Source organism: Zonotrichia albicollis, chromosome 1, assembly GCF_047830755.1.
Source record: "Zonotrichia albicollis isolate bZonAlb1 chromosome 1, bZonAlb1.hap1, whole genome shotgun sequence".
NCBI classification, from domain to species: domain Eukaryota; kingdom Metazoa; phylum Chordata; class Aves; order Passeriformes; family Passerellidae; genus Zonotrichia; species Zonotrichia albicollis.
The window spans coordinates 95,243,974-95,257,909 of NC_133819.1; the positions used below are offsets into that span (position 1 = coordinate 95,243,974).

The 13,936-nt window shown below is 35.3% G+C and overlaps 1 protein-coding gene across 7 annotated transcripts in view; it reads right to left on the bottom strand.

The window, feature by feature from the left end:
* The window catches only part of ZNF236 (zinc finger protein 236), a 75,493-nt gene that overhangs the window by 33,700 nt on the left and 27,857 nt on the right, over window positions 1-13,936 (bottom strand). For 6 of the 7 annotated variants that reach the window (XM_074547608.1, XM_005482894.4, XM_074547592.1 and 3 more), the window contains exons 9-16: window positions 11,697-11,900; window positions 10,387-10,615; window positions 8,426-8,698; window positions 6,489-6,692; window positions 4,563-4,707; window positions 2,016-2,276; window positions 1,514-1,764; window positions 799-900 (exon numbers count right to left, since the gene is read on the bottom strand). In XM_074547608.1, coding sequence (XP_074403709.1) covers window positions 799-900; window positions 1,514-1,764; window positions 2,016-2,276; window positions 4,563-4,707; window positions 6,489-6,692; window positions 8,426-8,698; window positions 10,387-10,615; window positions 11,697-11,900 — 1,669 coding nt within the window. The remainder of the gene's footprint in view (window positions 1-798; window positions 901-1,513; window positions 1,765-2,015; window positions 2,277-4,562; window positions 4,708-6,488; window positions 6,693-8,425; window positions 8,699-10,386; window positions 10,616-11,696; window positions 11,901-13,936) is intronic. The other variant, XM_014264248.3, reaches the window with a different exon arrangement.

Sequence of the window (13,936 nt, forward strand, 5' to 3'; positions counted from 1 at the left end):
GAAAGTTATTTCCTGGAGTCAGAAACAAGGAGATCAAGGGATAAGCCAGCGATGTTTCCAAATCAAAACAAATGAAAACCCCTTGAACATTCCCCACCTCAGCAACAGCCCCCCTGCCAGAAAACCCAAAACAACCACCAAGCAAACCCCAAAACAAAATTAGTAGCTTCATATTATATAACAATTCAAGAAATTCAGCTGTGAAAAGCAAAAAAAGATAGTCATTTCTTTACTATTTGCAGGCTACACACACGTACATATATTTCTCTGTATTTTAGGGGGAAAAATAGTTTCCAAGTGCTTACAATCTCTTAGTTCGCTAGTTTCATTGCTCTATGTAATATAAAAAGAAACCACTGTGCATAGGTGAAAATATGATTTTTATGTGACTATATTTTGCATTGTCTTTTTCCAAAAATGAATCCCAGTAGCTACTCACTCAAATCTTAAGGCTGTGTTTCTGATTATCTCAGGTTATGAGCATGTATACCAAGGGAGAAACCTGTGCAAACTGCCTACTGCCACAGCAACTTCAAACACAATCAAGGAAAGAATATTACATGCTTGACTATAAAACCCATACTGTAATGACTAGACATCGGCTCATAAAAGCAAAAAAAAAAATTAAGTATTCATAATATTCTACCAAGTATAGCTTCAGAATGGTAATTTTTTTTTCAAGTTCTCTGCATTGCAGTTACTTTAACTGCAGACGCCCACTTTAAAAATGTTTATCATAGCTATGCTGTCAAGCCAGATTTATAAAACTACTTTTTACCTCCTTTATTTATTACTAACCTTGTGATAAGCTCTGTTGATCAAATGGCTGCTGTGTTATAGTCTGTTGTTCAAACTGAGTGATGTTTTCCTGTAAAGCATGCTGGGATGTCACAAATCTATCTGAAATGGGGAAAGGAAGGAGAGGGAAAAGGGGGAATGAAAGAAAAAAAGATGTAATTAAATGTATATTTCAGTTGTGTTAAAATCCCCATATTTTACAGTCATCCAAATTTTCGCGTTAAAAAGAAACCAAACAATTATTAGCTAAACAGGTACTTAGATCTTTGTTTATAGTACATTTTATTAATATTCCCCTGTTGTACCTGATAACTCATTGCACCATGAAAAAAGAGCAAAGCAAAACCAAGATACTTTGTTCCACTATTAGAACATGGAACGTTCACCTCAAACCACAGGTATTACTTTCTAAGTAGACTATAAGGCAGTGCCTTTTAATAATCAGAGAACTGACACAGTAAGGTTTTGTGGATGGATCATTTTTTTCTATATTTGTTTAGTAGTTTTGCTTGCAAAAACTAAAGAGCGCAAATCCTGATAATTTTATACTTTAATAGTAAATGTAAACACCAATGAATGAAACTGTCCTATATATTTTAAGTATACAGTAAGTAGCCTTTATTTCATGTATTTTTGTAGTTCCTGTCAAGAAGCAATTATTTGAGAAATTGTAAACTTACCTCATTATCAACCTTATCATATTTCAAATACTCACCCTCATCTTGCTCTAAAGGCTGATCAGCCAATTCTTGTTCTAGTGCTGTTTCTTCTGTGCCTACTACTGGCTGCTGGTCTAACTCTAAAATAGCCTGCTGATCTGTTGCAACAGTTTCTGACTGCTGTAGCTCATCACTTTGAATCTCCACCTGCATTTGTGTAGAAACATGAATGCTCTGCTGATGTACTGTAGAATCATCTATTGAAGAAGACTGCTGATTCTGCTGAAGTTGCTGTGCAAGTTCATATCTACAAAGTAAGGTGAGAAAGTCTTTACAGTTTCAGTTAGACATTTATCCTATTTATATGAACAATTTTTTATTTTTACTGTACACCGCAATTTACTATACCTGCAAAGGTACCTAAGGTTTGCTACCCATAAATAAAAATCCTTATTCAAACATATAGAGCTGCTACACAGCAAAGATGCCTTTCCAAGCATCTTTAAGGAATGACTGCTGAATTACATTGGAAGACTTAAACAAAAATTGCAAGCATACCTATGAGTCTTCATGTGTTTTTTACAGTTGAGTGATGTTTTGAAAGTTTTTTGACAGTAGGGACACATATATGGTCGAAGGTCATTATGGATCCCCATGTGTCGCCTGAGGCTGCCACCAGTAGTGAAGGCCCCGTTGCACACAACGCACTTGAAAGCTTTCAATCCAGTGTGTGTTCTAATATGTGCTTTCAGAACTCCAGCTGACACAAAACCTCTTCCACACTGAGAGCACTTAAATGGCTTTTCACCTGTATGAGACCTTTTTAAGAGAAAGCAGAAGTTAAAATAGATTTAAACGTTTGATCTACAAAGTTATTAAAGGACTCAATTTTAAAATGAGTGAAATAAACCAAACTGATGTGACAGCTGTGTGGATGGAAGACGCCTCAACTAGGAAAAGCCAGAAATTAAACTTTATTAAGTTATAAACAACCTGGCAGGGCTAAAAACAATACTATCTGAGTAGTTTTAGTTATGTTGTGCAGTCCAACCTTCTTTTCAGATCATACTTTGTCTCCATCACAGTATTTGGGTTTAATTCATCCATTCCAGATGGTGCAGTAGTTCTTAAGACTAGTGTATTATCACTCACATGTATTTTCCTCAATTCAGCTAACAAACTGTCCACAGAAGTTTGGAGGAAAAGACATGGTTCTCCTTATACATACTACCACTACACTTAACAACAAAACTCTTGGGAAAAGAACTGCGCCCATCCCGAATACCTCCCAAACAAGGCAAAACCCATCTCTCAAAATGCTACGTGAAAAAAATATTCAAGTGGGGAAAGCTTCTCGTTTATCACAGTACATAGCACTCATTATATCCTTCCTCCCAAAGGTGCTGGAGGAGTTTCCCTTTAGGACTACACTGAGATACAAAACAGACAGAAGGAAAAGTTAGGAAATGAAATGGAATGCAACAAGAATTTTAAGGGTTACAACTGTAGCATCCCAGGAGAGAGTTAGAAAGAAGGCAATGGGAATGTTAGGAAATGGAAGGTAAAAGAAGCAAGGCTTAGTAAAATCAGAAAAAGTAAGGGACAGCTTATGATTACAGTAACCTTCGAAGTCTACAACCACCACATCAGAGACCATAACAAAGTACATGACAGACATTAAGATTACTCTTTTGCTACCAATACACATAATAATAATTAGCAGTAGGGTATCCTGACCTTCCTTGGTGTGCCTAGGGGATTATTTGACACACTATTCACAATCACTGCTCTACTGATTTTAAAATACCCCTACTACAAGTTTCCCTCTTTTTCAGAGAGGGAAACAAGCTTTGTAAACAATGATCAGCACTACTCCATGAGGACACAAAATTACCAAGCAAAGCAATTTAATAATAGCAATGCCAATTTACAAAGAGCAAACATGTGACAAGAGAAAGTTTTTAATTCCTCCACGACTCTTAAACAAAGCCAGGCTTCATTCAGTACTCAGTTCAAAGATAAGAAACACAGCAGCAGGTGATTCGTACCCACATCCTATTTTTGCATTTTCAGTATAATTCAAAATTATTTTCATTTAAATCAATCCATCTGGAATGTGTCTACAGAAGACAATGAGAAATCTAGGTAGGATATTACAAAAGAAAATATGGGATATTGTAAAGCTTCCCTTCCTCCTGTTAAGACAGCATATAAAACCCAAGAACTGTTTCAAGGCAATGTGAGAACTCAAAAATACAGAACTTGATTTTAAAGAGAGTATAAGGAGCTCATCATGATCTGAGCTAGAGAGAGTGAGAAAGCAGTACAGAGCTTACACTGCAGAAAAAAGCAGATTGCCACCTGCTTGTATGGACTCTTCCCTTAAATTCTAGTAACCATCTTTGGTGGGGTTTTTTCATATTTCTTCTTCTAGTTGTTTATAGTTTGTAAGTCAGAGAGCACTGTTTCATACCTTGACTAAATGTTAAATCTAATTGCCTGTAAAAACACAACCCGATCTAACTTTGAAGCTACCTTCTTCTCAAAACAAGATGGATTAGTTACCTCCATTGGTTCTTCTACAGCCGAAATTTTTCTGTGACTCCATGATTGTGGTTCTAACAAGCACTGACTACACAGACCTTGAACTGAGCTTCAACGAACAAAATGATCCCCAGCAATATTTACTCAATTACAATGTAAGCTCCAATTCTTTTAGGTTTTCTATACAGAACAAAAGGCAAATTTCCATCGCAAAAAATAGGAGTTAAATACAAAGCAGGCAATCTGGAGTATGCAATTACAAAATTACCACAAGAATTCTCAAACAATGCTTTTTATTTTCTATAAACAGTTTTGGAAGAAAGAATCCAAGTGTCAGTAAACTAAACTGCACACTGAACACAATAACTTCTACTGCAAATAGCCATGAGTTAGTCCAAAGTCTCCTCCAACTCAACAACAACCAAAAAAAATCAATTATCACTGGTTCTGTGTTTAAGAGATGGTAAAAAAAATATTTTCAGTGAATACTTATATAAATTTAATGTCTTTCCACAAATTTGATATGGTATGCATTTCCTTTCTTGATTGTGTTTATTTTACCTGATGTGTTGTTTAAGATGACAGGATTTTTTATAGGCTCGATGGCAATAGTAGCATTTGTATGGTCTCTCTGCATTATTCACAAAATTATTGTTGAAATAGTTTTGGAAGACCTGGCTATTCCTCGGGATTGGCTGGATAAGACCTGCATACATAAACACACAAATCGGAAAAATTGATTGGTAAAGTTATTCCAAAGATGCAATAGTCTGAAAAGCTAGTATTTGAAAAGAAGTATGACTAAACTTGTAGTATCCAAAAATATAAAGAAAATGTGCATGTTTTCAGCATTTACTTAAAATTATGCATACATACAGCATTACAGATATTATACTGTATGTGGTACTTTAATGGTAAGTTCTTTTATCCACAGATCCACCTCACTACAGTAGCAGCCTTGTCTAAAATGAGCATTAACTTTTTCTAAAGTTGACAGCTATGAATTCATTGCTGATCCAATAATATCTTCTCCTTCCAACCTCCACCTTGGCAAACAATATTTAATCCATTTATATCAAGTAATATCAGGTATACAACTTGACAAATATTTAATACACCTTTTGGGAAAAGCATTGAAACAGAGAACAATTTGCAGACTTTTTTTAATAGACTTTTAGAAAAATTAAGACTATTATAGAAAGCAAAATACATTTCAACAGAAGTGCCACTCAAAGATTAACACTATTACAAGGTAACATTATTACATTCTTGACATCTCTAAAAGAACTATGATTCTTTTTGTGGGGGGGAAGGAGTAAAAATGTGGAAATATTGTCAGGGGGTGTAAAAAACATGACACACCTTCTAGATAAACAGTAGAACTTATTTTTTTTACATTGAACATTCTAATATCAGCAGAGTTCATGTGTTATCAGCATCCATAGGAAACATCTTCTATAGTATTTCTTGTTAATATTAATCTTTTTCCAAAAATCAGACTTTGATGGTGCAGATCTTAATTGTGTTGAAGGGGAGATTCTCTTCAGAATTGAGAAATGGGATTATACTTGTTTCTGGGGTTCACTCAAGAAAGAAATACTGTGTGATCTGTCTGCAGCTGTCAGCTAAGTTTTGTTTGCACCCCAAAAATTAAAATTTCTTCTATATGATATCAAAATAACTGCTACTCTTGCTTTCAGTAACTCCTGGATGCAGTGAAAGCAAAAGGATGTTTTAAGAGTGATAAAAAATTGTATTGATATAAGATAAAGGTATTACCAATGTAAGATTCCACCATAAAAATGACTGTGTGATAGATAAGCCAGGGGTTAGCATTAGCAGACTGTTCAATGAAACAACAGAGTAAACGTCTCACCGGCTACACTGACCTCTACTGGACAACTACATATTGCATTGCAACGTCTTCCAAAAAGTAGTTTAACATTATCTTGTGACAATATTTATACAACAGAGTTATAATAACTAGATGAGTTCTCCCAAGCAGGCTCCAGAATTAAAGCTGCCTTTTCTGAGATATGACCACGAATGATTACTACTAATTCAGTTGAGATCATAATTAAAACAAATACTTTAAAAACATGTAACAGACTGACTCATTATTATCTGTAATCTTTATTACAAATGTTGATTGAGACATGATCATCTTGAGAAGACTTTTGGTCATGAACTGTCATCTCCTCTATACCAACAGTCTAACAATATTCAAATAAAACTCCTAATATAAAAATGCACATAGCTTCTTACTGGTAAGGATTATATAGTTTAACTGTAAATAAAAAACACCCTTCTTATTAATTCTACTGCAAGCAAACTACAAAATATGGCACTTTGCTAAAGTTTTTGATTACTTATTTCAACAAGCATCTTTACAAGTGAGCTCTGAATGCTTTTGATTGATTAAAATGCAGCCTTTATATTCCATTGAAACCCAAATCTCAAGAGAGCATGGATTTAGTTGCTCTTTACCTAAATCAGTTATGAGTATGGGCTCTTGCAAAGGGATGTCTGGTACTGGACCACTTGACTTTCCTACTCGAACTTTTGTGGGTTTACGTTGATGTCTCAGCTTTCTTAGCTCTGTGTGTTTGAAATGTGAAGTGATGTGAGTTTTCCGATGGCCCGATGTTCTGAACTTCTTGTCACAGTGAGGACAAGCAAAAGGCCTAACACCTGCAAAAGATAAAAAAAATTAGCTTAAAATTTTATTTCCATCAACCTAGAACTGCAACTTTAGAATACTGATTCTCTTTCCTGTAATTTTCTTTTTGCTTTCTCTCATAGTGTTTATTGTAACACAGGTTTTCAAAATAGATGCATAAAACTCAATGAAAATAACAACTAATCTGCTCAATGGCTAATTGACTGAAACACATCACTTGAAGCAAATTTGTTATCAAGAAACTGGATGATGCAAAAGTGACAGCAAATTTCAAGTGCTTCAGAAGCTGTCCTAAGAATTGCACATGGCAGGTGAAGTCCTTCCAAAACAAAATTTTAAAAAATTGTGAGAAAAAGGAATCAGCAAACACAGGCAAGTATGTTATATAACAGGATAAAAAGAGAGGGAACAGGGATGTAACAAAGTCAAAAAAATTCTAGATCCGTCTCTGAAAACATCAACTCTGTTTGATGGCAGTCAAAAAAGCATGCCAACAAAAGCATTAAAGAAAGACTTTTTTAATGCAAAATCCAGTAGAAGTATCTCCTTGAGAGAGATTTCCTAGAGAACTTGGTAAGTAAAAGACAGGCAATGCTGAACAACTTCCTGGTTTTGTTCAAGGGGAAATCTTGGACTTTAAAGGCTAGGAAACACGACTGGGTATTACGAAGACAGCTTTTATCAAGTTCAATCACAGGCAGAAAAAATATAGAAAAATTAACCATTCGTCACAATGCAATAAATGAAACATTGTCTGAAAGTACATAGCAGCTCCATAAACACTGGACTACCTGTTTTCCAAGTCACCTAGTGCTTCTGCCACTCTGAATTAATCTGAATGCTTGTATGAAGTAAGCCTGAATTTAACAGAAAAAAAAATACCGGTTTACGAGTTTACAAAAAAAATAAGTGGAAGACTTTCTGCAGATGAACCAACATTGATATTTCATGGATGAAATACATCAAACTATAAAGCATGTTGGATCCCAAATGCACCTAAGCCAATAAATGATACTTCTGCAGAAGGCAATTATATAAACAGGCACTAAAGGGAAGAGCAGCACATTTATCTTGCTGAAACTTTATTTACCTGAATGAACAAAGAACTTAGAAAACAACCAGGTAACCTACCAAAAACAGAAAATTCATTGCTCTTTACGGAAAGGATAGTTCAATCACATAAAAACATTCTGAAGACATCATATGTAAACAAAGACCATACGATCTGAGGAGTTCTAGGATATTAACTGTAAGATGCTGAGAAAAGGTAAACTGGTGAAAACATGACGCAAACTGTAAAGCACAAGATAAAATGGGAAACAACCAGCCCTGAGTGTTACAGTAAAATTATAAAAAAGTGTGGGGAGGAGGAGGAGGGAAGATCAAGAGCAAATATTAGAGATGACTGGGGATAAGTAAAATCAGAACTCAAATTGCAAGAGTATGACTCTTCAGAAAGCACAATTCAGAACAGTGATAACTAGGAAGGAACAACAGCTGACTCATAATCAGAAAATTAAATGTCAATGTTTTTTGTAAGAGCCCCAAGTTTCAAAGCCATGAAACACTAGAAAGTTATGACAAAAAATGACACTCATCATGTACAACACAAAAATGATACAGTCCCTCACTGATGTTAACAATGACGTGGCAGACATGTCTACGACTTACACATTTCACAGTCTTTACTCATTCAAGATCCCACCCACGTCATAGAATACACAAAGCCATCTCAAGGCCTTACCTGTATGCAGGCGAATGTGAACTTTTAAACTCCCTGAGGTGGAAAAGCTTTTCATACAAAATTGGCACTTGAAAGCTTTAATGCCAGTGTGTGTTTTTATGTGTGCTGTTAGAGTGCTCTTCACGGCAAAGGCGCGGAAGCACTGGGGACATTTGTATGGCTTCTCGTGGGTGTGAATGCGAATGTGGCGCACTAAATCGCTTGGTTTTTTAAATTCTTTAGAGCAATATGGACAAACATGCCACCTGATTCCATTTTCTTCACGTATAGAACCTGAAACAAAGAATATCAAAATGAATGCTTTTTAAACCTTCTAACAATTCTTGAAAACTCCCACTACTTTGATGCTACTGTACGAAACAATCAGGCCACAAAAACACTTTGTGAAATAGATGCCATTACAATACACTTCATATAAGATTAACTTCTCTATCAGACATATTCTACTTTATGAAAATGGTGATGGGCTGTAATGACAAAAAAAACCCCAAGAGAGTCCTGTTGAAATTCAAATAACACAATTTCTATACCACTTAGAAATGTAGAATGCAGTTGTAAATGCAATATACCAGTTAACTTATAAATAACATATCTAACACAAAATTATCCAACAACGACTGTAAATCCTCAACCACACCAGATTATCTTGTGTACTTAACACCTAACTGGAGGAGATACTTTGCTTGACCCTCTCTTTTTCAAATTCAGACTTAAATTACAGTTTGTAAACTTGTAAAGAAAAAAACCTGCACAAGTCTCTCTCATAGATTAACAATTTAAGGCTACTTTTTTAATAAAAGTTGGTTTATGATCCAAGAACCCTAAAGTCTGTCTTAAGGCAACAGGACATTTTTTTCCCCAACAAAAAATGAAAGGAACCCTTCTAAAACCTATCCAAGCTTTTTATCGAGTTTGTTGTTCAATACCAAATTGTTTGCTCATTTCAACCAGTAAACCTAGTGGTTTTTTCCCTGTCAACACACTGAAGTCATGTTGCTTTATCAAAAACAAAAGTTGTTGTGTTCGACTCTACAGCAGTGACCTTATATTTTTATTTGCGGTCACAGCGAGAGAGTTGTTACTGTTAAACACAAGCAACAAAATAACTATACACCAGAGGATAAATTTAATGTTAATTTTTATCACAGCTATACTGAAGAAGACAAGTTTTTACTTTAGATCAATTTCTCCTCGCAAAAGAAAAAGCAACACCAGTGTTGCTTTGTCTGTACAGCCTATGCAGATAGTACAGACAGAGATCAAAGGCTGCATTACAACACTGTATATACCAGGCTGGCTGCTAAAATATGAAGGCTTTACATGGAACAAACAACTTCTGGCAGCCAAAAAGCTCAAGCAACCTTGAAAGTGAAGTTGCATTTAAGCACACAGAAACAAAATGCAGGCTTGTATACACACAGCAGAGTACAAAGGCAGAATAACAACATGTATTTATGGCGACAGTATCATATCAGTACTGCAATTCCAGAGACAGGTGACATGAAGAATTATTCATAATGCCAGCCTATGTCCTTCCCTACACAGATTGGTCATGATCTGCAGTCCTGCCCTTATGTCTCTGTAAGGCCTCACTTCCAAAGGGGAAGAACAGTCCTTGCAAGAACTCTACGCTGGGACACACAATGAAAACCCAGTCCTTGTCAGAGAAGGATGATGGGAGAGAATAATACATTCATATACTTTGCCCTTTTCTTGTAACTCCACTTTGTCCTTTTCTTGTAACTCCATGCCATCCTGACATGACTTTTTCATGAAAATATATTTTATAATAAAAATTATGATTGTTATTAAGCATACCTTGCACTGTATTTTAGATAAGAACAAATACTGTTCATAACTAATCCACAACACATTTTGTGAAATCCCTTTAAAGCCATAAACACACCCACATTTATTACAGTCTTTACCGCACAAGAAGTAGAAAGCAGTGGCAGTATTACCAGGCAAAAATGGTGATTTTTTCTTAATGAACTTTTTCTCCTTTTTATCCAGTTTATCTGTACTCTCTTGCTCCTTCTCTTGTTCAGCGCTATTAGAATCAGCCTGATGATTTGAGAGGCTCGGGACATCTGGGCTCTGATCCTGGGCCCCAGCAGCCTTAGCCTGGCTGCAGTCAGTAGAATGTGCAGAGACAGGAATTGATGACAATCCACTGTTCTCTAATGCTTGCTAAAAAAAAGAACAAAAAAACTTCTAGATTAAGGAAGAAACACTCCACAGTTATCCCCAACTTTTCTCACTCAAGTACTTGGAAGATACAATGAAAATATAATTAAATTAAATAAGTGTCTCTTTTCCAGAAAATTTCAGCTATATTTCAAATCTACAAATACACTACTACAGAGCATTGATTTCTGATTGTCAGTGAAATTTTAGCTTGGATTTTCTGCACTTAGAGCTGCCCTTTAGGAAACAACAACTTTTTTTTTTTTAATAGCTATCAGGAAAATAATTATGTATCACGTTGTTACTCTTTCCAATTCTTGATCACATTCCAGACACCAGAGAACTCAGCACACGTAACAACAGGGTGAGCCTGCCCATAGCTGCATAAAACATTTGGGTCTTCCAAACCCAAATTTAAATAGTATTTAAAAGTCTAGAGATGAAAATGTGCCTGACAGGTTAGCAGGCTACCAGTAACACTAAAGAATATTGTTCTCTGCCCTGCTCCATCCTGTTTGCACCCTTCTGGGGCACAGAATGCAGAATAAGCACAGAAAGTAATTAATCACCCTACATTTCTTCTGTTACACTGCATCACCTTCTGCCATTATCAAGGGCAAAATATAGAACGTTTTTTAGGAAAAACACAGGCCAACTTTGGAAAAAAATTCTTGCTCAAATAGGAAATACTCAAATAGTCCTTATTAATTACAACAGGGTAAAGGCCAGGTATAGATTCTCATTTTTTAACCAGATAAAATATTTTTCCCCTCTTGAATGATATCTTGTTTTAAACACTGCATAACCTAAGGACACGTCACAAGCTGTTTCCAGCCAACACGAAAAAGGAAGGCTTAAGTTATCAGTAAAAATATCCACATACGAGGTACACTTAAAGCCATACAAAGATATCTTGGTGCAGTCCATAGCCATTCAATAAATCTTTACAATTCTGTCTGGATTGTTTAGAAACCCATAAGGAATGTTACAATTGAAAATATTGAGAATGAATTTCATTAAAATATAAGAAAGAATGAGAAAGGAAACACTGACATGTAAAGCTGTTCTCACATAGAGCTCTTACCTGCAAAATATCTCTACTGATCCCCACTGCAATGTTGAGTTGTTGACCAGGTTGTTGAGGCTGGTTGTTTTCTACAGGACCTGGTTCTGATAACTCAAGGAGCTGCTGAATGACATCAGTGACAGTCTGCTGACCCTGGTGAGCAGCAGCTGGAGACACCTGGTTTTCTGTCTGTTGAAGAAGTGGAGACCGAAAATGTGTGGCCTGAAATATACAGTGGTACATTTTTCAAGTATCTGTTATGAACTCACCTGTCCAGCTCCCTTACCTGCAATGTCTGGTGCACTAGATGGATGGCAACTTATACAAGACAAAATGATTTTACAGAGCCTCATTCAAAGTTTGCGTGCTCCATTATAGAATTGCTTTTGTATATCCCCTTTTTTTTCAGTTCTTCCCAAGCTTGAAATTGTAAGCTTATAGCTTGAATTAAATTTACTGTTAACTACTGAACCTTCAACCAATTTAGAAAACACAGGGAAGGATCAACTACAAAACTCCATGTGTAAAAGCCACATGAAAAGTAATTCCCAAAAGAAATAAACTGACATGACTATCTTTCTAAAGTTCACATTTATCTCAAGTAGGTCCTTCATAAAAAACAACCTTCCATTAGAGTTTTTTTTTAACTAAATTATCTGTGTTGCAGTATCAAAACCTTTCAGAACAAACAACTAACTTTTCCCCTTCAATTTGGAACCCTTGAAACCACTTAGTTCTAGAGCAATCTCTTCATGCACATCAGACTCTGTCAAAATACTAAAAAAATTTGTATTTTTGAAGTTAAAAAACTAATTCCCCAATCTTTAATTTGAAACTGTGTATCTTAGACTACCTCAGTAAAAAAATGAAGGAAACAAGTGATAAAGAGCCTTGGCATTTATTTTAAATTAAATCAGAAATAAAGACTCCTGTTTGCCTACATTTATAAACTTCTCTTCTTATGACAAATAGACTGCATAAGTATAAAATTACTGAAACAACTGCTTTCAATATTTTTCTTATTGTAGAAAATAGAAATATGCATTTATACAATGGCTAGCCCCATAGTTGGGTATCCTAGAACATATTGGTTATTTACTTCTAATATTCGCTTCTGTTCCCTAAAAAGAACCACTTCAAGGTGCATGTGCAACCACATACATTTATCAAAGGCTATCTTCTTTCAGATTATTTTTAGCAAACAATAATCTTAGGCTTCACATCTGTACTATTTCCTTCTAATCTGAAAACTTCCCTGAGATTTTCTTTATACTAACACTTTACACTAGACAGTTAAAATGACACTCACTGTGGTAAAGAAAGGATGGCTACAAAGAATTATATTAAGGAACATTAGCTTGACACGGATTATGCCCTGTGTATTTCACGATGTATTCTTAATGCCTTCTCATGAGATGATAAAAACCAAATCCTTATCTTGCTTCTCTTGAGAATATCACTTGTTACTTTGCTGATTTAACTATTAGTTCTTTTTGACCTCACTAGTGAGACACAAAAAGACTCCGTATCTCTTCAGATTCCAATTTAGCAAAAGCACTATAAACATTTCAATACGGGTGACACATTATATTGCAGTGAGAATGGCATTACCAGGAAGCCAACTTCAATGGAAGCAAAGCAGTTTGCTGAAGAGTGTAACAGCTCTTTATAGACACAATTTCTCTTCTGGAAACAGAACGTAAGGAGGTTCTTATGTAGAGCAGGGTGCCTATACTAAAAGTGTGTGAAATTCCCCCAGGCTTTACAAAGAGAAAAACTGATGCTATTGTTAATTAATTATTCTTAATTAAAATTAATGTTATTGTTAATGAAGGAACTTCTCAATATCATCTTTGTTATGAAAATTACAGCATTGTGTGAATTTAACCAGTGTGTCCTGCATATTATGCAGCAGTTTATATACAGTCTCATGAGGGTTATCCTTTTTGAACAATAATGTACACACATGCACATATATGAAGTTTGTTACCATTACTCTTAAGACACTCTTCGTTCTAGAGTTAATTATAAAACATTTCAGAGGTCTGAAACGTTTATAGATGTTTATAATTGTGATAATTTATAATTGTTAATTATAAAACATTTCAGAGGTCTCTTTCTAGGTCTTAGTTGAACATCTGATTTTAAAGACAACACAAAGAATGAAGTGTTTTATTACTGCTTTGTAATTCCGCTGTTGTTGAACTGGAACAGTGGACCTTGTGATGACCCTTGGTTTGTCTGATCTGCTGTGTAAC